Raw genomic sequence first — 24,928 nt, 5'->3', positions numbered from 1 at the left:
GGGCTCTTTGTTATCGGTGTTAGTGACATAACGCAAGGATCCTATAGACTGAGCACTCACAAGCTTCCAAGACCAAGCAAAAAAGCCACACCTATCTTCTGAATTAGGCGTAATCTCAATCCCCAGACGATATAAACTGGAACAAGGATTAACACCACATCACTGGCGGTGTTTGTGATGGTGGTCATTAAATACAGAACGGGACGATTGACGCAGGAGCCATTGATTGTAACATCCCAATTTTTCTGTATGGGGCTACAAGCAAAGATGATGACCAAGGCCTCTCCTAATGTGTATCCAATGACGATGAATGCGAGGGCGTAAATGGTATATTCCCACGCTCGAATTACATGCAATAGCCTGTAGTATAGCATGAGCAGGGCTAGTTTCGCGAATGCCAGAGTAAAGAGGTAGACGACAGAGACCCCCAGGATGGACTAGAACATGAAATAATTGCAAGATTAGTCTGGGCATTCATTTCATATAAGCAAAAAAGGAGAAAGTCTCGATATTATACCTTCAAGCATTTATTAAGGAGTGAAGTTGTTAGTTCATTGATGTGGACTCCGTAACCTAGGTGAGCGAAAGAATCTATAACGATGAATTAGCCGTTTTGCGCGCAAATCCCAGGCTGGATCTTGGCAAATATACACAGAATGGCTGTTTGAACAGCCACGGAAGAGCTCTGTGGGATTCAGAAGATTAGTCGTTGTCGCTAATAACGCGATATCAAAACATACCCAAGCCATGAGTATCATTACTATTAGCGAAAAGTCAATATTAACTCATAGAGTATACACATGCAAGGGTTACAAACCGTCGTCCCACCAGAACTTCTTCATTATCCGAGCTTTTGTATAAATTCGCATTATAAGAGCACTGGTGCTGACTGCCAGTCCAACCGCAACCACCACTCGATTTGCATTCCGCAACCATGGTGATGAACTGCTACCCTCCCTGGCGCTTAGAGAGAGTAGGGTCTCTCTAGTCACCTGGATCATTTTGGCGAGTAGTCCAGCGCGATATTATAGTCATATCACTAGTACTAGTCCGGCATCCTCATTGTGATCGGTATCGAAAAGATGTCAAACATGCCAAACTCATGAATAGAGAGCCTCGAGGTCGCGATCTTGCCAAGAATCTAGATCAATATTTAACTTTACCAACAAATGTAAGAATGAATCATCGATTTTCCGCATTCCGAGGAGTTGTATGAGCAACCCTGGAACCGTAGATGGTTCCCGAGATATCAAACTCAATCTTCAAGTATGGCAAGTTTCAAGCATTTGAGACGTAGAACTATAATGTTTGATGCTCAAGGCCTAATGCTGGCAAGATCCAAAATAGTTCTTCATTGTTTGAGAGGGTAGCGCATCAATCCTACAGCTATATCCTCTTGTAGCTGCAGCACCTAGCTAAGGACAACTCACATGACATTATAGATAGGAAAGGGTAATATACGGTCGCTTTTAGAAATTCTTGTGTGTTACTTTTAGTCTCTCTAATATGGCGTCTACTTTATCAGTCATGGCTATACTATATGGCTAGTCTCGGGACCGTCATACGTCCAGTGGCACAATGGATTTTTTCAAAACAGTCATATTCTTCCACGTACACACATAAACACATATGAGACAACACAGAAATCCTCGATGAAAAGCAAGCTGAGCGAAAGGCCAGCTTAGGGTCAGCGCTAATCAAAAGCTCATACTATCCGATACTTCCACCAGCTAAGTAAAATCGGAGTCAAAACGGCCATCGTGCCAGCGACAGTCGAAATACCAATGTATTTTTTCCAACCCTCTTTGGTAGTTTTGATGAAAGTTTGACGGTCATTAAGTCGTGGGAAAGGCACATCGGGCACCGGCTTACCCAAAAGCTCACACAAGGGCTCCCATCCACTTCCCAGGGTGTAGACCAGCAGTTGATTGGGAGGGACCACTTTCTTGACATGCGCATATTGATCCTTGTATCCCTGAGCCGCTGTCTTTTCGAGGTGCTCATTCGACGTTCCCTTGAATTGTATCTGCAGTGACAGCATCAAAAGCTCGTACAGTGGTCCAAAGATCCAAGGGTCAAGCCTGATGGAGATTAGTAAGTTTTATCCGCGATCAAGTGTCAAATTGCATACCGAGTGAGCAATTGAAACTTCCAGTCGCTCCTCCAATCTTCTAGAATTTCAATAAAGCTTCCAGTCCACGAGTTCACGTCCCGTTCGACCAAAATGACTTTGGCATCCGGGTACGCCTCAATGAGTTCATCCGTGAAGGCAATGCAAGGGAAATCGCTCACTCCGCCAAATTTGCCGAGGACTTGATCCCAGTATTCAGCCGTGCGCTCAACCTTTTGGCCTTTTACCTTTGCTCTGGCTGCTTCTAGGAAAAACCACCGATCGGGGTTGTTGCCTCCAAGGTTGGTACCATGGTAGCAATCGATGTCTAATATACTCAGAGCATGCTTGATTGCTAAGTTGGTACTTGGAGTCAGTAAAAGGTCATTATTGCAATAGTACGCATCTGAGGTATAAGTGCAAAAGAGTTACTGGGCTGAAAGACTGACATAGGGATCCGGTACGGGGCATAGATAGATTGAGAATTTCCATAGGAACTGTTCGTTCCGAGGTCTCTGTTGATTTTGGAGCCTGAGGTATTGTTAGCAAGCATTTCACTATGCTACCCGTTTAAGTAAGGTTCATTTACCATTATTTGTTCTTCAAGAGACCAAGCCAGGGCCTTGCTTTGAACCTATCGATGTGGAATGAATGAGGAAAAGAAAAAGAATGGAAGATGAAAAGAATTTTCGAGATCTTTTCAACCTTTAAGATTCGAATCTAATCTGCCGGTCATACTCATGTGGCCATCGAGATCTGTTCCATAATATGGGTGTGGCATCTTAATATTGAGAACTTGTCGGAGAATTCCTGTAAAGAGATAGATCGTCGCGATCGGCACGGGAACAGTCCAATGTCTATATCTTATCTATACGAACCACCTCGGGCCAGTAAACTTAAATATGGTTATAACGAGGACCACGTTGATGGCACCGAACCAGGCTGTCCTACGTCTCCATAAAGTCCAGATCTCAGTTGGCAGTGATGGCGTCCCATGGACATCATAACCAGTGACTCAAATTACAGTGTAAGGCATGAAATTGAGTGAGGTCTCCAACGTATTATGGCCCAAAGATATCATAGATGTAAAAACGTGGATGTGATGAGCTGAAACCGAGACCCGCCGACTGCTCTAATAATGAGGCTGGAAGGAATCGGATTCTCCGAACATCAGCCGATCCCAAGTATTCATGCATGCAAGGTTACCACGGGGCGGGATACTTGGTGCTAGAAAGTACCAATGAAGAATAGGAAAATCATGAATCTCAAATCTATGAGACTTGGCATCGGTTTCGCATCAACACTACTGTACCGCGATGCAACCATCCTTCGCGCTGCCGTTCAATCGGATGCCGAGGAAGGGCATTAAGCCTCGGGACACAATTTAGAGATACTCAGGTAGCGCTTATGTTCTTATCCGCCATTTTGCATTCCGACAGGAGATCATCTCAGGGCTTGAAAGACCCAGCTGGTACTCACCCTGATAAGGCCGGCTGTGAAGCCAACTGGCTGTGGCCATTGAGATTAGTCAGCATCTTGAGCTTGCAGTATTTAGAATACGCCCGTGCTCAGCTTTACCCGGCGGGAAGAAGTACTTCGAATTCAAGACATTGCATTGACTTTCAACTTTATCAACCTTCGTAGCCTTTTCCAACCTCTGTTCGGAACAATTGCTTTCTCCCATAAAATTCAATATAACACAATCACAGGTCTGTCGATAGTGGTGGAATTATTGGTAAAGTCACATAATTCTCAAGCTCCTCGCCAAAGTGCAAATGATTCCGACCTTGAAACTTCTCGGGCGATCTATGTGACATGTGAGCGGGTTAAAACCTTATCAATATGTATTCCAAAACATGCACAAACTTACCTATCAGTCGGCGAATTATGCTTGAATAAGCCACATCCCTGTGTATCACCAGAGGAAACCTCCAAGATAATCTTGCCCCCTTTTTCAACTACCACATTGGTAGGCCAGATCTCCACGTCCACAGGATAGATTTCGCCTGGAATCACAGGCTCAACATTCGTCGAGAAGTAGTCTCTATGAGGGAGCCAAGATCGATGTCGAGGATGTTCCTTGTTGAGTTTTCTCAGACTGACACGCAACCACCCTTTGCATAATGGCACAGGGTCACCCGCAGTGCCGGTATAGAATACCTCCTTACCCTCTGGGGATATATAGCGCAGCGTGAGGAAAAGATCGATATCTTGTGGAGTAGAGTGGTGAGACTCTGCTGTGACCGAGACATGCAAATGAGCCACAATATGGCCCGTAATTTCGGTTTCCTCTTCAAATGCCGGTGTGACAAATTGGATAACCTCGGGGTTGTCGAGAGTACCCAAGGCGCGATAAGAAAGTTTGCTATAGCATTCCTTTGGCTTCTCACGGGTGAGAGTCTTCGTTGCCGATAAATGGAATGGGGTATATTGCGTCCGCGCGATAGGCCATTCACTCTCGCTTCGGCGAGTATAGCCCCTCTCAGCTTCTGCGTTGTTAAAGCCGACATCTCCTTTACGGAGGATTAAGTCAACTTTTGGTGCATCTCCTGTAGACCAGCCAGATCGATCTTCTCCTTTAAGAAAAGCATCGAGGAAGCTCCTTTGAACCTCAACTTCTTCGTCGTAGTAGAATGGTAAATCATGACGCCCTGTGATAAATCGCAGATATTTGAGAGAAGACCCTGCTTGCGTATAGCCCTCAATATTGCCTCGTAAATGCAACAATATGCCACCCCAATTAGCAACCGAAAGCATTGGAACCTGAATATCCCTTTGCGTATACTCTTTACTCGCGTAGTAAGTATCATCCCGGAAGTAGTTATTAGCGTTATCAATCGTCTGATCTTGTCGACTCTTCTCAAGCTCTTCTTCAGAGAGATCACCCTCGATGGTATCCGGACCCCAATTTCTCGCTGCCCGACCCGGGCGTCCATACTGATTCGAAACAACCTGTCGATTCCACCAGAAGTCAATGAAGGTATTAGATAGAATTCCACCGTGCCTACAGCGGTCACGGTAGTAATCCGACATTCCCTCCCATGGTATCATGCACGCTAGGCCTTTCGGTTGTCGTGCAGCTACCCTCCATTGACTTCCTGCGTAGTAGCTGATTCCCAGGAGACCGACTTTACCCGAGGACCAAGGTTGATCAGCCGCCCATTCGACAACGTCGAAGAATGCATCGCTTGTTCCTCGAGACATTGTATCTAATTTTCCGGGGGATTGACCGGTGCCGCGCTCATCAGCCCGGACAACCACATAGCCGTTTTTGGTCCAGAATGCGGGATCGGGCGTTTCCCATGCTGAGTGTTCAGAGTGGTGGGCTGGATTGACTTCGCTGTACGACTGAGGGTGAAAGCTGGGAATGAATCAGTGATTTTCTTAGGGATATACTTGTGGTAACACGACTGACTCTTTGTAATGGATATCCTTACCATAGGGCCCATAAGTGACAAGGACAGGCGCCTTCTCGATATCCTTTGGACGATATACGTTCGCGCGAATAAGGCCCGACTCATCACGTAACGGAATGGTTACATTTTGCTCGTAGATGTAGGGGAAAGACTCCCGGTCAATGAAGGTGATGTCTTGGCGGATATCATTCGGCATGATGAATGGGGTAAACAAGAGAAACTGGAGATCGAGAGTGAGCCATATTCGCTGGAAATGATTATTTATCAACCTCTTTCGAACATCACCGCTTACCTCGGTTTCTTCGCGTAAACTGGGGTAAAGTGGTGCTGCCCACTTTCCGAATGGGCGTGGTCAGGAAAGTGGGCAAGATGTGGACAGTCAGTACTGGTGCAATGTGGGGAAACCGGTAGACTATGAACGCAACTCTACATAATCATTAAGGACCAGCTATCGATATCTAGTTTCTTCCAAATCATTAACACAATCGCAAAATGACAAACGAAAAACTGCGAATTATCATTGTTGGCGGCGGGATCGCCGGCCTCACCTCCGCAATCGCTCTCCGCGCCCCGAATAGACAAATCATAGTCCTGGAGCAATCGCGCCTAAATCGAGAAATCGGTGCCTTAATTTCACTTCAGCCCAATGCCTCCAGGATCATGGAGACGACATGGGGGCTCGGCGCGGAGATGGAAGAGGCGCGCGGGATGGTGGATGAGGGACTCCGCATTTTCGACACGGACGGATCTCTTGTCAATGAGATTCCACTCTTGTCCAAGACCGAGTACGGTGGAAGCCGTATCATCTATCACCGGAATGACTTGCATGAAGCTTTGAAGTCAGCGGCTACATCTAGCCAAAGAAAAGGAGAGCCGGCGACCATTCGGGTGTCGTCTAGAGTTGTAAGCTGTGATCCCAGCGAAGGAGAGGTAATTCTTGAGAGTGGTGAAGTGTTGACGGCCGATATTATCATCGGTGCGGATGGAATGTAAGATCACTTTCTCTTTCCTTGATGAATTCTGAAGATGGTAAACTCATGCAAGGGCAATGTCAGACATAGCGTATTGCGGAAATCTGTACTCGAAGATGAACCTGCTGCTATGCCCACGGGTACCTCCGGTATGTTTTCTTGTTTCAATACATAATAATGGCATAACTGACTGATTGCCCCAGCTTATCGTCTGATGGTGGGTGCTAAAATCTCAATAAAGATGTACTCAAGCTGAAATTTCCCTGTGCAGATACCCTCAGAAGTTCTTGAAAAACAAGAGCCCCAGTTCTGTACAAAGATTAACCCCAGAGATCCATATACGTCTATGATTGTAGGACATAATTGTCGACTTGTCATGGGCCCGGGCAGGAGAGGCGACATGTATGGTGTTGTCGCAATGGTCCCCGATGGTATGTTGCACACGCAATGTATAGTCCAGTCAGCTCTAACATCAACCAGAGAGAATGAACGAGGACCCCAGTCTTCGACAATCATGGGTATCTGAAGGAAGTATGGATAAACTTCTTGATACTTTTGCCGAGTTTCCTAGTTGGTTAACTAGCATATTCAAGTCAGAAATCACTTCTTTAAGACCGATGACAAGCGATATACTAACAGTTCATGATAGACACTCCCCAGATCTCGGCTTGTGGCAATTGCGTGACATGGTAAGTTCCGTCGGACTGAAAGCATTTGAAGGTCTGTGCCTGATTAATTACAGGATCCATTGAGCACATGGCATCGCGGTCGCACCTTTTTGATCGGCGATGCTGCGCATCCAATGCTGCCAACGCAGGGCCAAGGTGCAAGTCAATCCATTGAAGATGCAGAAGCATTGGGTGCATTTTTCGAGGACATCGAACAAAGTCCATCTATGGAGCAACTTGAGGGAATCTTCGAGGTAATTACACATCAAAGGTACACTTTTCTGAATATGATGTACTGACGACACAGAAAATCTTCCGATCTCGACATGAGAGGGTCAGTCTGATCCAAGGCTATAGCCGACAGGCCGCGAAACCAGGTGCTGTCAAGGAGCAGAAGACTGTTACCATGTTCGTACTTCATGAATCTCACCTCTGCATACAATTACTAACTTGATCAAAAAGGAAACCTGACGAATTCATGGATTATAATTGCATGTATCGCGGCGCAAAGAAATGGTTACAGACAGTATCGCCAGTTTGATAACAAGCACTTAGTTGGAAGAATCTTAATTGAGCTTCTGTTCAGTAATATGGCCCTTGACTATTATTACTCTAATGATAAAATCCTCCGCGGCTTCGAACAAAGTATAATTCGTCCCGGCTTGCATTGCTGTAAATTGTCGGTGAGCAGAGCCGGATGATAAGATGCCGACTAGCTCTTTCTGAACGATAAGCTACGTCGTAGGGCGTAATCTCGTTTTTGAGAGCTCTTCACCGCAGGATTCACATCCCCACTGCCGAAGATCACGGGAAGATACCATGTGGAAAACTCCCGAGTCGGATACGAAGTTCGTTGCATTCAACGCTAAGAGATCAGTGCATCGATCTGCACTGCATCTTCAAAATAGTGTAGAACTATTTTTCGGCACATGTAGCTTGTGCGCATACCCCAAAAGTGCAATACTGAGAAACCCCGCAGCGACCCCAACGTCATCGCATCTCTGGTTCATACCCGATTTTCGGATCCGATTACCATCAGGCAATCCCCCAATGACCATGAAGGGCGACCCAAGCGCCAGACCACAGCGATCAAGTGGGTACCCCGAGAGAAAATCGTAAGATCCGAAAAATACTTTCCAGGTTTCCGGTCCGCCGAGCCGAAAACGGAAAAACGGGATTTGCATAGAACATTGGAACACCAAAGCCACCGATTCGAAAAAGAGTTCCTGCTTGGCGTATCCCAGCAAGCTGGTTTTTTGGGGTAAGATTTCCATGGATCGCTCCTGGTTCAGTCTGCACACAGCATGAACTCGGTATCTCGTCCCGGTGGGAGGAGAGAAAGCACTGGGACTGCTGACGTCGGTTCGGATACGCCCTCTAGCCGCACATGAATTCTGACGTCTGGTTCGTCAGCTTGCCAGTTAGCTGATCCCCCGCACCAAGGAACGAAGGTCAGATGGCTCGAATGTGGGGAAATATTGCTTTTCTTGTAGCTGCATTTCCTTCATGCGGATGAAAAAGGTTTTGCGCTTTGCGTTTTGCCTTCGACGCATGACGCAGATCGACCCATACAGGGTTGCGACAAGCTCCTCCCCGCACGCTTTGCTATTTCCCCGGCCGCAGACCCGGGGGAAAGGGAATTGTAGCAGGCTTTTAGACTTCGGTTAGCTCTTTTGTCCAATGATGCGATGGATGGGATCTGGATCTTGCGTGGCAATCCTGTGGGGGGTATGGGGATAGCTTTGATCCTGGTGTCGCGGTACTTGATGCATGTGGCGGTCAATGTTAATGCGGAGAATTTGTATGGACTATTGCCAATCGCCGTCTCAATTATTGAAAGACAAATACCGGGGAGGTTTTTGTTTTTGCACATCCATAGGATGCCTAAAGTGACAGGTCAGCATTGCGCATCGAACAGCCTAGATCCAGCAAGATGAATTCGATGATCTTAAACTATACTTGTCTTACTGCAGTATCTTGCTGACTTTCATAAGCACATTTCAAGTAAGACCGACCGGTGGAGGGTCCAAAACCTTATTATTCTTTGTTTTGATTCCTCACTCGATGTATACAATAGTCAAGATCAAAAGAAAAAACGTGATTGCTGACTATTGTCTAACTAAGCACGTTACATGCGATAATAGCCCATGCGCCACACATGCAAGTAGGAGAATTAGTCAAGAAACTCCGTCAATCAGCGTGCCCCTGGATCGACCATGCAGGAAGACGGCCCAGTCACCCAATCGCAATTCATGCAGGACAAGCTGTACGTTGTACTATTATTACTGCACGGGATCTATTAAGATTACCTGCGTTGGATGGGGACCGAATCTGCACTGGCCCCTTAGCACGGGATGAGGAGACCTCTGCAAGATTGCGATGCTGCGGAGTACCCGCAGCCACGAACTTCGCCAAGTATCACGAAAAAAATCCCTTACCGTAACCGTCGACCAGTCTCTCGTGGTGAATCGATTTGATACACGAGCCGTCAGAGGTCAAAATGGGACCCAACACGGGCCGAGTCCGAAACCGAGACAACCCACTATAATGATTGTCGGCAAAAACCGAGTCTCCGAGGTAACGTTGACCGCAATTCCACTTGAAGTACAGTAAGAAGCATTTGAGTTTGGTCTTTTCAGCTGGTGTGGAGTGTCAAAAGCTAAGTTCCACTGACATGCGTGTCTGCAGCTCATAGCTTCTCACAAGCGAAGAAGAAAAAAAAAAACTAAAGCGAAAAGACCCATCAGATGCATGGGTATGGAGACCCGGTTGTCTAGCGCGTGTTCTGGATGGCGGGTGGACCGGGGAGATGGCCTGTCATGGTTTAGCGCAAACGATCGGTACTTCTGATTGCGCCGGCCGACGCGCCTCAAAAAGTCTATTGAGGGGGTCTCGGTGAGCTTTGATACATGCATTGTCCAAGTCTGCCGTGTCGCATGAAACGAGCACAAGGGGATGTTTAATGAGGATTCACCAGGCCGTGGCCGAGACGTGTTAGTGACCCCACGCGGTGAGCGGAAGGGTTGGTTAGTTTATGTTAGTCTCATGCAATGATAGGTCCACTATGCACCGTGCTTCTGTCTTGCTTGTATGACCCGACTCGAAAAAAAAAAAAAGGGGCAGAAGATTGTGTTGAGTGGAGAGTAAAGCGGCTGAACCCACAGGCAGAATTACTTGGAATGGCGTGGGAATTGGTGGAATTTCATTGGTGTTAGGTCGCCAAGACATGGAATGTTCTTTTAACCAGTGGCATATTAGCCGGATGATCTTCCATACTGTGACTGCAAATTAGTCAAAACCTTGGGACCCTGGGGTTTGGATTATTCCAATTGCATGACCTACCGATGAGTAATTGTTGTGATGGCAGTTTCACTAACAAAAATGATTGAAAATTAGTGGGTTTGTGGCTGATCTGGACCCAGAGATCATCAAGTAGTTCCTTTGCCCCAGAAAATCCTGGCATTTCTTTTGCCACGTTCGAGCTGCCCCGGAATTTGAGCATCCGCGTGCTGCCGGGACTTGATAAATGAGAAGCACAATTGCCAATCCAAAATTACCATACCCATGGTACCTGGGGCCCGAGGTCAGCAGAAGAGAAGACCCTGGGGCAAAGGGACCCACTTACTCCAAATGATGTGTGGCGGAAGTGAAAAATTACCAAGTGGGGAATCCAAGACAACATAATACCATGACTGTGACATCAAAAATTCCAACTCTGTCTGTGATGCGTGTGGAGTAGGCAAATCCTGCCAATAGACACTCAAATCCCCGGATCCATTGACCTTTTTCCTTTGGTAGGCCCCCTCAAAAACTTCCTTACTCTATCCTTAACTCCGTGTCCAGTTAGTGTCATTCGTATCTTTTCTCCACTGATGCGGATTCGGCCACTGGAGCGCACACACCCCGGCTCCCTTGTAGATTGAATCCCGTAGAAATAGACAAGAAAAAAAAAAAAAGTACCAGCATTCATATATGTCTGGAACCTCTTGCTCTTCACTTGCTCTCCTTTCCCCTCTCTCTCTCTCGAGGTTTCACAAACATCTTGACCATCACGTCCCTTGATCGCTCCACATTTCTTTTTCAATTAACCTCTGTTGGCGGTGGGACTCATTCCTGCGGGCTGCACATCATTGCGATTTATTGAAACACAACAGCTTCTGAGCTAGCGGGTAAGTTCCAATTCTCCACTTTTTCACTCTTCCTTTCGTCCCCAACGGCTCCCGAAATCCTTTTTTGGATTTTTTTTTTTCGGTAGAGCGTGTTCATGGTTCTTGTGAGCATTGCGTCTTAGCGCGAGCCGAGAAGCTTGAGAAGCTAGGGAAAAAGCTATAATAGCTTGTGGTTGCACTTCCCCAAAAACCTTCCCTTGCTTCTCATCTTCATTTTCACGCGCAGCAGTGCTGTTTGGCCCTTGATTGCATCTTTCTTCACCCCAGTGTAACTGTGTTATACCTCGGGACTTTTTCTCCAGAAGCTGGATACTTCACTCCCCTCCACCTGTCAGCTCACCTTTTTTGTGAACTCCCCAAACAAATTCTAAACGCAAAAAAAAATCTCTCAGATATCCAAGTGATTTAATTCATCATGTCTGCCCCCGCGACCCACAACGGTGCCCTTGAGAAGGACGTTGGCGAGATTGCGCCTCAGCACTCCGCCGAGACTAGCGCCCCCATTCAACCTCAGCTCACCCACGAGCATGACGTCGCTCGCGCCGCTGCCCGTTTCGGTTATGGACCCCTGGCTCACGTCAACACCGCTGAGGCTCAACTCCGTCCCTTCGGTGGTGAGTTCCAGCCCGGTCTGTACAAGCCCGTTGAGGGCCGCAAGTTCGGTAACCCTGCTCCTCTGGGCCTGTGCGCTTTCGCCCTGACCACTTTTGTGCTGAGCGCAATCAACATGGGTGCGGCTGATATCACTGAGCCCAACATTGTTGTCGCTTTGGCTTTCGGTTATGGTGGTCTTGTCCAGCTGCTGGCTGGCATGTGGTATGTATTCGTCCGATCGGGTTCTCGGGTGTCGCATGCGCTAATGCTTTCGCAGGGAAATGGCTGTTGGTAACACCTTTGGTGCTACCGCTCTGTCTTCGTATGGTGGTTTCTGGCTCTCGTTCGCTATCGTCTTGACCCCTGGTGGGTTCGAGATTGCATCGAGCTTGGGTGGCGCGAGCAGTGAGAACTTCAACTATTCCTTCGGTCTGTTCTTGATGGTATGTCTTTAGCTTCACCTTTCATGTGCAAGAATCAGGGAAACTAACACATTCATCAGGGTTGGTTCATCTTCACCACTATCCTGCTCTTCTGCACCCTGAAGTCCACTGTTGCCTTCTTCTCACTCTTCTTCTTCCTGGACTTGACCTTCCTCCTGCTCGGTATTGCCTACCTGCAGGGAGGAGGTACCGCCGCCAACGCCAAGATCGCCAAGGCTGGTGGTTTGTTCGGTCTCCTGGCTGCTTTTGCCGCCTGGTACAACGCTCTTGCTGGTATCGCCGACAACAGCAACAGCTTCTTCATCCTACCCGTCATCCACTTCCCCTGGTCTGCCACTGGCCGTAGCCGCCGTGACAAGACCGACCGGGACATGGCTTAGATATCTTCACTCCATTAGGAGAGAGGGGATGTATGAGAAGTGCGTTGCGCTTGTAATGTTTGTTTTTGATACCCGCTCCCGTTTTGTGCCACAAATTGGTCGCAGTTGAGATGGTATTGTATTCCTGTGCGTGGCGAGGAATCCGGTTCTCGGTCGGGGATCTTTGATCGTTGATTGAATCGTCGATATGCTTTGTTTTGAGCGAGGAAATGTATGATGCCTTCTTGATTGTGACATGTGTTCACACGTTTTGCTGTCCGGTATGATCATTAGATCTTGGATAGCGGTGGTGGAACAAATCACCCTCGTAACTTTGCTGGGAAGCTTGCAGTTTCTCGGCGGTTGGGGGGTACATAATCGAGGATCATATTCGGTTCTCCAGTTTCCCTTTAGTATTTTCGTTAGTTAATAATGCACCTTATGTCATAATGATTTTGGTTCCTTGTAACGTACCTGAAGTGTGCTCGATGTCGTAGTTATAAAGTTCAACTGCATTGGCTGAGGCGGAGCTGTTAGTCAGACTTTGCGCTGTCCCCGAGCACCGTATGCATGTCAATGTCCCAGTTGACATGAGTAGATCAAGCAGCCTCAGTCAAAAACATTGCGGTGCCTTCTTGAGCGCAATCCACAATGGACTGACCAAGCTGATCAGATCAACGCCAATGCAATGAATGCCACGGCTCAGAGCATATAGGCATTCAATTGCCAGTGCCAACAAAGGACCAAGAACTTCACCAAAGAAGGAGAAAAAAAGCCAAACCCCAGATTCAAGCGAGGGCCTCCCCTAGAACGCTTAATATGAGATTCAGCGCGGCCCGGAGTATACTATACCCCCCAACTAAACGCCATCCGTGTTTGCGAACAAGTCAGAAGCCAGCGAGTGGAGAATTTCGTGTTCCTTTGAGCTGGTAGGTTATTGAATCTGTCAGGATTGGTCTGAATCAAATCATCTGGCGTTTAATTGCCCTTTAGTGCAACTTTGTCTTCCGTTGGTGGGTGTGGCAGGTCGGAAATGCCGACTTTTGTTCGGCAGTTCCATAGTAGAGTTGAGGAGATAAGGAGGGGAACGCTTGGTATGTATACGTAGGTGAGAAGAATTTCAGAAGAACAAATCCGTTGCTAGGAGATAAACGGGTCAAATAAAATAAAATAAATAATCAGCAGAGAATAAATGCCGCAGAGGATGCGGCAGGATTTCTATCGTTCGTGACAGCTGAAACGCCTTATTGGCACCGAGTTTGTGCCGAAATCCACCCGGCTTAAACTCGGTGCTTGCTCGGCATGGGTGGATCAAGGGTTTACATACAGTTCGAGGCCTTCGTCTGGGTGGATCCATTACAACTATGTTCGTTCAGATCAATTGAGGAGCTCTTTGGATATCATTGAGTTTGGGAAAGGGTTGGTGTTCCCAAGACGCTGCATCCAAACAGGGCTTTCTTAGGCTTCGGTTTTTGTTCGGATATGGTGCGGAGCCAAGGACACGGGATGTATGTACGCCTATCAGAGTCTAGGAGGTCCCCAATGGATAGCTCCTGGCTGTCATATCCACTGACTTACCGCTTCATTCCTTGTCATCATTAACGGGATCGGGCCAAATATCATTGAATATATAGACTTTTTAGCTACTGATAATGTGGACTTTGGAACCTTCGGGCAAATTGCAGAGAAGAATGGGTTGGTTATTATGTACTTTTAGGGGTATATTATATACGGTGTAGACAATGTAAAAGTCGGGATCCATCGGGTATACAGTTCACACATCGGCTGACTCCACCTGCTGCACCCGGACCTCCTGCCATATCTGGCGCAGCATAGGCAGGTGGACACGGTCGGTGTAGAAAAAGCCAAGAAGGATATTCCGGCATTCTTGCCAGGAAGTCACGCCATATAGACGGGTAGCAGCCGCCAGCTCGGTGACGAAGTAGGTGCGCTCGGCAGGCATGACTTGGCTGCATGACGCACCAATGAAAAGCAACCAGATCAGCAGGTCACGACACAGCGCAAACAGTCCAGATGGGATGGTCGCCTCCAGGGCGGCGCGAAGGCATAAGATGGGCATGGGGAGTAGCGGAGCTATCATGGGGTAGAAGCTCCAAATGGCGCTGTTGTGGAAACATAGACAAGCTAACCGGCAGCAGCCTTCGATGGAGTTGTCACCCTTGATTTCGCCGGTCGAAAGGTATCGGTCTAGGTGCAAGGAGTACTCTGTAGACAGTACCTCGAAGTTGAAATAATCTTCGACTTCTTCGCTGAACTCCGTGTGTCCGTTGTTACTCTTGACCCATTCCGCATACCAGCAGAGCTCGTGTAGGTCATAGATGATACTGGCAAAGGTTTCGCTGAAGATGCCGGGAATTTCGATTAGGGGAAATAGGCGGGTCGCTGTCAATCCTGCATCGTCACTGGGTGGGAGGAGGGTGAACCCTTCCGGGCGCACAGATCGGACAAATGGAAATATGGGTTTTTCCATTCTCATGCAAGCGACTCGAATATCAGTCCTGGTCCCCTATTAGTAAACTCCATCATACATGATATTGCGAAGCTCGATGACTGACCATGAAATCTGGAAGCGGATATCCGAGGCAACATCCGCGAAGCTATTGCGCAATGCAATCATCTGTCGCAAGCCGGCCAGATGAATCTTCATATAGTCGGCGTTGCCGGAGGCAATCTATAGCTTTGTGAGTTATTTTCATTTGACCAACTTCCGCGAGCACTTACCTCAATGGTCAATAATGTTGAGACGGCGGCGATGAGTTCATCACTACCGGCCCTGGCGGGGTCTGATAAACCCTCGTTGACTAGGCGAATAGTCTCGCCGCGATGGTGAATTGTATCAACTACTAGTGGAGGACGCCATACGTTTGCATCCGGGTCTCTAAGGGGCAATTCACCTCTCTGCATTGCCGCATTAGAAGTGGACATGCAGATGGTCGCGTGTAGAATAGCAGGGTCCCGCTGGATCAAGGAGGCCCAATGCGCCTGCAGCTTAGGCTTATACCGGCTTTGCAATGGATGTGCCTCTTGCGTCAAATCCCAGAGGACTATGAGAATGTTAGCAATTGCTCTTTCTGTTATCAATATAGTATTTCAGAGCCATCAACTGACAATTCTGAAGATGCCGCATCATGCGGTCTGTAAGCTTTGTATGTCCAGTATTAAACGGATCATGAGCTCCCTGTCCCAAAGGACTCCAGATTTGTGGTGCTCCCAATCCGTTCTGATAACCCACAATCCCATCAAACCCAATCTCCTCCCATGGTTCTGCTGATGAGGCAGGCGTGTAATGGCCCATGGCTTGTGTTGTAGAGACCAATTCCTGGGTCGTGTCTTCTTCCGACGATTGCGAGACCTTGCGACTACTACTGGAGCTCGCGTTAGACGACGACACTGCGGGTGAGAGTACCAGTGGCCGAGGCGGTCCCACGCCTCCCGGAATTTGTTCTGGTGGTTGGAAGGGCAGGTGCTTGAATGTTTTGCCTTTGTATCGCTTGGTATTCTCCAATCGCTTCTTCCGATTATGCTCTGACATAACATGCGATCGAATGCGCTTCAATGTCTCCTCTTTTGTCCCCGCAGACGCAGTTTCCGAGTCCGTATTGACCCAGAATAACGTTGACTTCCCCGACGTGTTGGCGGCCTTGCGAGGCTTACGGACCTTCGAGGACGCATTGTGGTCACTAATGGTATTCGTGGCCGAGACAGGCAGTGTCTTAGATATTTGAGCTGGTGCTGGCGCTGCGGGTTGCGTAATGGGAGATGTGGTGGGGAGTTCTGCCGCGGCGATGGTGGCGGGATGGGGAGCAACAGTATAAGGGTCCATGTGGGGGTTCGGATCGCTCGCCGGCCATGGCGCCGGGGGTGGCCGAGACTGCACGGGGAGGGATCGCTCGTAGCCGTGGAAGGATTCCTGGGAGTCCATGATCCGAGCTTGGATAATGGCAACGTTGGATTGAGTACAACAGAGAAGTGAGGCAGGGGCCGAGAGTAGCTCTCCCACTCTCAGGGGACTGGCGGGGTAGAACTCCAGTTGTTTTCGGGTATAACAGGCGGTCTTGGGATAGTGTATTTCTTCGAGGCTATCATACTAGCGAAAAGAACAAACCATGAGTCCCGCTATCTGCTAGTGGGATGCGAGGCTGCGCCCCGTTACCCGCTGTGAATGAATGCGAGATCTGGACTGGTGCGAAGCTGCAGTGTAGACGAAGAAAAGAAGAAAAAAAAAAAGGACGGGGGAAAAAGTAGAATTTGGGTACCTCCAAACCCTAAAACTTTACCTGAATTCCCCAGGTCTATTCGCCAACCTAGATTGATACAAGCTACAAGAGGAGTAAATCTAGAGGGTTGACGCCTCCAACTTGAATGTTCCCACTTTTTTTGGTACTTTGGAGACAGTTATGACCCACATTGTCTTATCCCGATGATCCTGCAATAGCCGCTTCTCATGAATTTCGGTGCTTTTTTTTCGCTTTCCGTGCTACTGCAAGAGCTCGCCTAGTAGAAGTGGAACTGCAGTCGGAAAAAAAAAAACGCTCCTTGCACAACGCACTTGGTGACATCTCACTAATATTTGCAGTACGGCCTTAACTCCTCGAAGGGGCACTTGCCGGTGGATGCGCTATCTATAGGCCCAATAAGATGGAGCAGTAGATCCACAACAGAACCCAAAGGTTGGCTTCGTACTCCAATGCTTTATGAAATTTTACGAAATACGCATGAAAACCTAATTCCAAGTCCTAAAGTGGGTTCAAGTATTCTTTTCAACAAGATAAATTTAGAAATAGGAATTGATTGTCTTTTATACTTCGGCCTCCGGCGCCTTCATGTGCTATAATCATCAAGGTTTTGAGCCATTCGGTATCCCACCGGGATGTCATTCATCTCTATAGTTATACGATGTTTGGTCAGCTACACTAGTGACTTTCCACGCGTGTGGCATAGATCACGTAATAGTAAGTCAGAAACTCGACATTTGTCCAATTATGAATATCATTGCTTCTCTATGCAAAAGTGATCCTCTATTGCTCAGCACCTGGTATGCTATGGTTCAATTGCAGGGCGCAATGACCTGCGCCTAGGTGCTTTGGCTCTTGTGGAGCATTGGAAGGGGGCCAATATGACAGGGGGTTGGATTAATTGAAAATACAACAAGAAATAAATAAAGTAGAAAGACAGGTAATGTGGAGGGGGAACCCTTTTGTCTTCATCGGCCATATCCACTGGGGACATGCCTAGGTCATACCCGGTCGCGGGAAGATAGGCACGGTCTCCAGCTGTTCCAATCCACCCATCGTACCATTTTGCCCGCTCGTATGCCAACCTTGTCCGGTTTGTTCATTAATGAATTGACTCTGGCGGAAGGGATTTGTACTACCCGTGGGGTTCGGCTGAAGCGGTTGCAACCCAGTGTTTTGAGCCGGTGGGACCGATGAGGCTCGAGCGAATGGATTAGTGCCGGTCCGCTGTGGCTGAAGAGGCTGTGGTGACTGTGATTGAGGAATCGGTGGGACTTGGGGCACTTGTTCAGCACCAAAGTTAGACTGGGGTGCGGCCATGGAGAGTCGCTTGGCAAAGGGATTGGTGTTCTGCCGTTGCAGCGGGGTAGCAGAGGGAGGGGCACCACCAGTATTCTGGTTAATCAACATTGACTGGCGGAAGGGGTTTGTTGGTGTGGATGGCGGCTGCAGCTGCGGTTGATTCTGCATAGGCTGCTGTTGATATGAGGGGATCTCATTCTGCGGGATCGGGGCCAGTTGCGACTGGTAACCATAAGACTGCGGTTGCGGCGTATAGCCTCCGAACCCAGCACCGGTCGGTGTCGATTGAAGTGGCTGCGCTACTGGTTGTCCGAAAGGATTGCCAGTGGTCTGTTGCTGAACGCCTCCATACGGGTTCTGTTGACCATACCCTGTCATCTGCGGCTGCTGCGGCTGCTGCTGTTGCGGGAACCCTGTCTGTTGTGGGTAGAAAGCCTGTTGAGGTTGCTGAAATCCAGGCTGTTGAGGCTGCTGGAATCCAGGCTGTTGAGGTTGCTGGAAACCAGTCTGTTGAGGTTGTTGGAATCCAGTCTGTTGAGGTTGTTGGAACCCGGTCTGCTGGTACTGCGCCGGTACTTGCTGAGCCATTGGCTGCTGATTCTGTTCAATCGAGTCGAAGAAATCAATCAAATCCGTGGGTGGCGGCTTTTGCTGTACAGGTTGCTGCGCAAATTGCTGTTGCTGGGGTGGGTTTGGAACTGTGTTTGATTGACTGCTAGCGGATAAGGCCGATGCTGCAGGCGGAGCACGACCTTCTTGCTTGATTCCCTTCCCAGACAAATATTCTCTCCGTCGGAGATCAAAGTCTGGGTCATTCAGATCATCTTCAAGGAGACGGGCTAAGTCGGTAGACGCATGCTTGAGTTTGGGAATCTCCAAACGGGTGGCAGACTGGAAGTGTCTTGCCACTCCGAGAAAACTGACCACCTCTTCTGTCTGCTTGGTGAACGTTTTGTAAATGGACAAAGCACGTTCACTATCCGGCCTTGACATCTCAAAGTAATGTTCTATTGAAGGTCTGTCAGAATTCTAGGTAGACTTGAAATTCGACATGCGAAACATACCCAAGACATTGATTGTTCCCTCATTCATGACTGAATATAGGACCAGGAGGTCGAGGGTCAGAAGGCGAAATGCGGTCAAGCTGATCTCGTTCTCGGGCTCATCGGTCAATAGCTATGTGGCACATTAGTTTGACGGACATTAGTCTCTACCCCGCAGAATTTCACCCACATCACACCGCAGCAATGCCCTGATCTGCTTCTGTACAAATTCCGTCTCCCGCAAAAGACCCTTGTCAACACTTAATCGCTTCAGACGCCCTGGGCCGCTTCGCACGTAGTCGGTCTTCGTGGCATCGAACGCCTTTGCGCGGGTGATGAGATATTCAGAGTATCGCCGGATGTTACGCCCCTGCGATTGTGCTGCACATATTGTCAACGAACTGTATCCCATACTTGATTGCTTGTGAGTCTCACCTTCCGAGAAATTACTGGGCGCAATCTTCTTGGGGTTGTCAGCAAGGAAGCCAAGCGCGACATCTTGCTGGCCCTCGCGAATCAGGAGGTGAACGATGATCAACGCTTTGAACACGATTGTCCATGCTGAGTCGCGAAGTCGGTGCTGAAGTGTTCGAAAAACTTCCGCAACACCCGCCTCGCCAGTATGGGTCGCCACCAGGATGGTTTCGACATATTTAGATTTTGGAGCCGCAAGCTATTTGAAAATACAGGTTTCAGTATGCGTATAAACCGCGTGGGGTAGATCGGCAACACTCACCTTGAGCTTGGTGGCCCCTTTGACGGACTTCTCGAAGCCGGTCATGGTCCTCGGAGTGCTGATTTGTGGCCGTTCTTTTAGTGGAATTTCAATTGCGCGTGTTAAAAGGATATAATTCCGGGGAAGCTGTCGAAGAGAAACTGCAGGGCCCGCTTCAGAAATGAATGCCTTGGAAAGGAGCCGTGTGGATCCTCAATCAACACCGGTATCGCCGACGGGGTGGTTCATTGGGCCATCGCGGGAGCCTGGGGCAGGAATGACGACACTTTGCAGAGGGTTATCAGGGTTATCGTAAACACGGCAGGGCGCACACGACGCGGGGGTAGCGATGTAAGGCTAAAGATATGAGGGGGGTTGGGAGTAGCCTTGGAAGTCCAAGGGTTAAAGAGACGTGGGCGGGAGCTTGCAGTGGTTCGTTGCGGCCCAATCAGGTATAGCGTGATTGGACAGCACGAGGATCGTCGGTAATGTGTACTTCCGGGGTATTCATTGTGAGTCTACATGGTTTATGTTGAAGTATATTTACTAAAGACGTCCTATATTGGTTGGTAGGGATTGATTTGATTTTGAGAGTTATTATGTGGATTTCAATGTCTTCTGAGGTGACTTAGTTAAAATGGTTGGCAGCTTGAGCACCAGACAATATATACTTCCAAACTTGACTTTAGTAGTGACCACAATGGCACACTCAACACTGAGGGAATTTCAAAAGTTGGACCAATTTCACACCACTCAGCCTAAAGAATACCCCAATAACCCACCTGGGCAGGGTGGAAATATTAATATCAAATTTTCAACTTTCCAACAATTCAAACTGATCTTTGCTTGATGAACTGAAGCACGTCTAAGAAACTGGGCTTTATCTTTCTCCAACCCTCAAGACTGTGCTATCTGTTTTGATCTTTTACCTTCGAGTCTCTTCTTTGCACCATTACTTTCCCTTCTTAACTGCCCCTACACCTACAATATCTCTCAATACAACCTTCTCTTCTCACCTGTCAAGTCCTCAACCTGCTCTGACCCCCAAGTATCATATCGTTCAAACATCTCATTATGGCGCAAAACACGACCCCGAAGAGACCCAGGATCCAGTGGGACACGACGAAACGACAAGTATTATGCTGCCTTTACAGATTCTTTTCTTGGGAGAAGCAGGTCCTATGTCGAGTATTTTCAGAGATCTTTCGAGAGCATCTTCTCGAGTTGGGCATTAAGACAGATCTGCCTTATCCTCTACTCCACACGCAGTGGTCTGGGATGCGGCTGGAATCAAACCCTGTGTGGTTCCATGTCCATGTTGACACCGAGTTTCGAAATGATGCTGAATGGAAGACGCGGATCAGCGAGATAAAAGCAACTGCCAGTTTTTTGGGGGTCTATTTGCAAGAGAAAGCGTGGGATAACATTGATAAGTCAAAGTCCCAAAACTTCGACTGTGAGAACGATAAGAGCCTGAAAGCATATTTTGAGTCGATTCTGCTGTCGGTAAGGACAGAAAAAAAAAATTCATGACGATTGTTAAAGCCTTGGCTAACATCATGATGCGTTCTGTAGGATCAAAATCCAATCAATACCTCCACCCAGCAGGTTGCCCAGTCACCAGTGCAACAAAGCAGTGACAACCAGGCTGTAACACTGAATAAACCTATTGAAATGGCATTCAGACAACGAACAGAAAGTCTTGTCTCCAGCAACGGCAAACTTTGTTTCTGGTGTCACAAAGAAGGGGTTTACTCAGAAGACAAAGAGCAGTCTTCAGACGTTATGCAGTTAGACACCATCCCTGGCAATGGATATTTGCCTGGAACACATTCGCCAGAGATTATTCAAGAATATGAACCCCCCGCTCACGACGAACCTACCCTCTACAAGAATGAGCATCTTCCTGGAGCTTGTTCAGCAGAGGATTTACCGCCTCTCTTGTTCAGGTGGTCCAATGCTGATTCCCAAGGAATAAATTGTGAGACTGGCTATTGTGCGGGCCTCTTCGCAAAAGATGACTCGACGAATATTGATCTGGCTCAACTCACCCAGGAGCAATATCTTGGATTCTTCAAAAATCATGTTACCAAGGCGAAAGTATCGTCGCCTTTCATTTCCACTTTCACACTCCCGCTCTCGCCGGTACACAGAGCTCTTCACCACCAAAAAGGAGCCATCATTGCCATAATTGATACATCAAAGCTTGAGACCATGGTTGTCAAAGCTAACATTTTGGTGCCGCTTACCCAAACTGAAACGAAAAGGTGGAAGGGATATGGTGAGTACCTGATTTGGCGTGAAATTCCTGAAGCTGCAATCGCATGCGTGTTCACCATAAAAGATTTCGAATTGATCGCGAATGGATGTACGGAAATGAGAGAATTTCTCCAACTGGAGCTGATTAGAAGCCGAACATTCAGTGGAATGTATCTGTATTGTGAACTCGCTCGGAGGTTGAAGAACACTACAAATCATTACCTGACCCTGGAAAGACTGGCAACGTCTCTCAAAGTACCAGCTGAGTACACAGCGCTCGTCATAAACAGGTTTGAAGTAGCCTGGATGAGGAGATTTGGTGACAATCTCAATTTTGAGCTCGCCGAGTACAAGCCATTTGATGATGTGATGGACATTGAGGACGATATTGAAATGACCAACGAAGGAATTTGGACTCATCATCGATTCTATTACAAGGGGGAGGAACAGTCTGGCGCATCAACATATGCGCCTTCACGAACTGACCTGGACCACAGCTCTGAAAGCGAAGAACAGCCACAGGAAGAGAACGGTTCCGCTTCACCAGAGGCTCTTGCCCGCCGTCGTGACACGCCTAGTCCACCTTTCTCGACCCGGGATTCCCCCGATGATGATGATGAGCCCTGGTATTCTCATCGGGTATCTGAGGAAGAAGAAATGACGCTTGAGGAAGGAGGGCTCCAAGACGTTCAACTGTGTACGCCCTCAAGCCATAACTCCTACCAAACACAGGGAACACAGGAGACAATGCTCATTTCTCCTGTTCCGTTCGATTTTGAAAAGGAATCTAGTTGGCCACCCTTGGACAGGTATGCTTGACAATGGGAACGATAAACAGATTTAGCAAATACTACAGTTGAGATGATGATACTTGAAAAGGACCCATGAGTGAACAAATGTTGTCGAGGTTAGAAATTGTCAAGCAGAGGAACAAGTGAAGTGCGATTACATAGCCCAGAAACGTGAAAGATGTACCAATACAAAGAGGTTGAAATCTGTCCCACTCGCATGACATCTCACAGTAAGGTTGACACGTCGACTATCCTTCAGTGATGGAACATTCCACATCCACACATCCAGGTTTGACGGTAGAAAGGGTATGACTGGATATTAAGTGATATCGCCTGGAGTGACTACTTGCCGGTCAGTCGTTGAAATCAGTTACTACGATCGAAGCAAGAATGAACTGTACATTTCTAGCCGTACGACACCAAACTTGCAGTAAACGGAAAAATCGATTCCTCCTAGTGTATCAAATCACAGCTTGAAAAAGCAGAAATTCGAAGAAATTAAACATGCAGTATCGAGAACAGACCCGCCCCATGATCTTTATCGCCTGGGACGGGTGTACGGGTTTCCATGGCAGGAGGATCGATGAAATATTTTTGCTTTTTGTGTGGATACACATTCTTCAGCAAGGTATCTGGGACATTGAAACTCGTAAACTATCCCGACCCCGTCCTAGAAATTCCTCTATATCCAGTTCAAACCGCTTCCTTCGCCGTTATTGTCCATTCCGAGCACCCAGTTTCTTCAAACGCTTAGAACTTGGCGAAAGACTTGACAGCCTTACCAGTGCGGGGCAGAACACGCAGAGTGTTGAAGCGGACCTAGAGAACGCAAGTTAGATATAGTTCAGACGATAAGCAGGTATAGCGCATCCGGTGCCGAGGGCGACAGAGTTGCATGTTTCAAATATTGAACATGAACCCAATGCCATGTGGCAGCAATTCATGTGCTTTTTTCCTTTTCTTGGGTTCAAAACGTACAGTCTTGGAGAGGGGACGGCACTGGCCAACGGTGACCCAGTCACCCTCCTCGACACGGAAAGCGGGGGAAACGTGGGCAGCGAGGTTCTTGTGGCGCTTCTCGTAACGGTTGTACTTGGGGACGTAGTGGAGGTACTCGCGGCGGATGACAATGGTACGGTGCATCTTGGTGGAGACGACACGGCCGGTCAGGATACGGCCACGGATGGAGACGAGACCAGTGAAGGGGCACTTCTTGTCTGTAGGAATTTGTTAGTGGTTGGTTTGACCCTGGCTCGGCTGGTAGGTCATCAAGGCGTTTTTGGTCTTTTTTCAAGGTATGGAGGCGCATGTTCCGTGGAAACCGATAGCATCGTCGCTATTCCTAGCAAGCTCAATGTCGTCGCATCATTCAATCGTTGTCGCACAATTGCAATCAACGCTTCCGTAGCCCTGGCTCCACCCTGTTCTTTGCTTCCCTTCCCATCCTCGAAAAAGACCAAAATTCCCGTAGATCTCGTGCCGTTTGATGAATTCGTGAATCGTGCATACCGATGTAGCTGCCCTCGATGGCGGTCAGAGGGGTGCGGAAACCGAGACCGACCTCCTTGTACCACCGGCGAGTCTTGTCAGCCTTCTTGGAGGACTTGGCCTTGGTCTTGGAGTTCAAGAAGATGTGAGGCTGCTTCTGGAAAGCGCGCTCGGACTGGACGTTCAACTCGGTGGCCATGGTTGCGGTTGTTTTCCTGTCGACGGAGGAAGCGGGTGTCGAAGAGATTGGCGGGTTTGACGTCGAGAATCAGGAAGTTTCGCTAAAGGCGAAAGGTTTGGAGCGGTGATTATTGTGTGTGTGGCCACTAGCCCTATTCGGGACT

The 24,928-nt window shown here is 48.1% G+C and overlaps 9 protein-coding genes across 9 annotated transcripts; 3 read left to right on the top strand and 6 right to left on the bottom strand.

Annotated features, from left to right (window-relative positions):
• Nucleotides 1-604: 604 nt before the first annotated feature.
• On the bottom strand, nucleotides 605-1,001 carry N7503_011490 (uncharacterized protein; the record flags this gene model as incomplete). Its single annotated transcript, XM_057071036.1, has 3 exons — nucleotides 605-685; nucleotides 741-760; nucleotides 818-1,001. The coding sequence occupies 3 exons, from the start codon at nucleotides 999-1,001 to the stop codon at nucleotides 605-607; spliced, it is 285 nt and encodes a 94-aa protein (XP_056917647.1).
• A 704-nt stretch (nucleotides 1,002-1,705) lies between these two features.
• Nucleotides 1,706-2,581, bottom strand: N7503_011489 (sulfotransferase family protein; the record flags this gene model as incomplete). The annotated part of the gene is made up of 3 exons (XM_057071035.1): nucleotides 1,706-2,081; nucleotides 2,132-2,465; nucleotides 2,560-2,581. 3 exons carry the CDS (start codon nucleotides 2,579-2,581, stop codon nucleotides 1,706-1,708), a joined length of 732 nt encoding a protein of 243 aa, XP_056917646.1.
• A 1,232-nt stretch (nucleotides 2,582-3,813) lies between these two features.
• Nucleotides 3,814-5,722, bottom strand: N7503_011488 (CocE/NonD family hydrolase; the record flags this gene model as incomplete). Its single annotated transcript, XM_057071034.1, has 3 exons — nucleotides 3,814-3,916; nucleotides 3,981-5,471; nucleotides 5,526-5,722. The coding sequence occupies 3 exons, from the start codon at nucleotides 5,720-5,722 to the stop codon at nucleotides 3,814-3,816; spliced, it is 1,791 nt and encodes a 596-aa protein (XP_056917645.1).
• Nucleotides 5,723-6,018: 296 nt separating this feature from the next.
• On the top strand, nucleotides 6,019-7,706 carry N7503_011487 (uncharacterized protein; the record flags this gene model as incomplete). The annotated part of the gene is made up of 9 exons (XM_057071033.1): nucleotides 6,019-6,515; nucleotides 6,582-6,646; nucleotides 6,701-6,714; nucleotides 6,769-6,928; nucleotides 6,978-7,089; nucleotides 7,147-7,186; nucleotides 7,240-7,419; nucleotides 7,473-7,573; nucleotides 7,628-7,706. The coding sequence occupies 9 exons, from the start codon at nucleotides 6,019-6,021 to the stop codon at nucleotides 7,704-7,706; spliced, it is 1,248 nt and encodes a 415-aa protein (XP_056917644.1).
• A 4,043-nt stretch (nucleotides 7,707-11,749) lies between these two features.
• On the top strand, nucleotides 11,750-12,751 carry N7503_011486 (acetate uptake transporter family protein; the record flags this gene model as incomplete). The annotated part of the gene is made up of 3 exons (XM_057071032.1): nucleotides 11,750-12,150; nucleotides 12,206-12,371; nucleotides 12,431-12,751. 3 exons carry the CDS (start codon nucleotides 11,750-11,752, stop codon nucleotides 12,749-12,751), a joined length of 888 nt encoding a protein of 295 aa, XP_056917643.1.
• Nucleotides 12,752-14,504: 1,753 nt separating this feature from the next.
• N7503_011485 (uncharacterized protein) lies at nucleotides 14,505-16,673 on the bottom strand (the record flags this gene model as incomplete). The annotated part of the gene is made up of 4 exons (XM_057071031.1): nucleotides 14,505-15,249; nucleotides 15,307-15,422; nucleotides 15,473-15,795; nucleotides 15,860-16,673. The coding sequence occupies 4 exons, from the start codon at nucleotides 16,671-16,673 to the stop codon at nucleotides 14,505-14,507; spliced, it is 1,998 nt and encodes a 665-aa protein (XP_056917642.1).
• Nucleotides 16,674-17,982: 1,309 nt separating this feature from the next.
• N7503_011484 (ENTH domain protein) lies at nucleotides 17,983-20,112 on the bottom strand (the record flags this gene model as incomplete). The annotated part of the gene is made up of 5 exons (XM_057071030.1): nucleotides 17,983-19,295; nucleotides 19,353-19,464; nucleotides 19,522-19,712; nucleotides 19,767-20,004; nucleotides 20,068-20,112. The coding sequence occupies 5 exons, from the start codon at nucleotides 20,110-20,112 to the stop codon at nucleotides 17,983-17,985; spliced, it is 1,899 nt and encodes a 632-aa protein (XP_056917641.1).
• A 1,008-nt stretch (nucleotides 20,113-21,120) lies between these two features.
• On the top strand, nucleotides 21,121-23,124 carry N7503_011483 (uncharacterized protein; the record flags this gene model as incomplete). Its single annotated transcript, XM_057071029.1, has 2 exons — nucleotides 21,121-21,552; nucleotides 21,622-23,124. The coding sequence occupies 2 exons, from the start codon at nucleotides 21,121-21,123 to the stop codon at nucleotides 23,122-23,124; spliced, it is 1,935 nt and encodes a 644-aa protein (XP_056917640.1).
• Nucleotides 23,125-23,846: 722 nt separating this feature from the next.
• Nucleotides 23,847-24,783, bottom strand: N7503_011482 (40S ribosomal protein uS17; the record flags this gene model as incomplete). Its single annotated transcript, XM_057071028.1, has 3 exons — nucleotides 23,847-23,915; nucleotides 24,075-24,313; nucleotides 24,606-24,783. The coding sequence occupies 3 exons, from the start codon at nucleotides 24,781-24,783 to the stop codon at nucleotides 23,847-23,849; spliced, it is 486 nt and encodes a 161-aa protein (XP_056917639.1).
• Nucleotides 24,784-24,928: the final 145 nt, after the last annotated feature.

The sequence above is a fragment of the Penicillium pulvis genome (genome assembly GCF_028828015.1).
Source record: "Penicillium pulvis strain IBT 33274 chromosome Unknown scaffold_8_segment0_segment0, whole genome shotgun sequence".
Classification (NCBI taxonomy): domain Eukaryota; kingdom Fungi; phylum Ascomycota; class Eurotiomycetes; order Eurotiales; family Aspergillaceae; genus Penicillium; species Penicillium pulvis.
The sequence above is the reverse complement of the archived record's forward strand: the minus strand, read 5'-3'. Positions and strand labels throughout refer to the sequence as shown.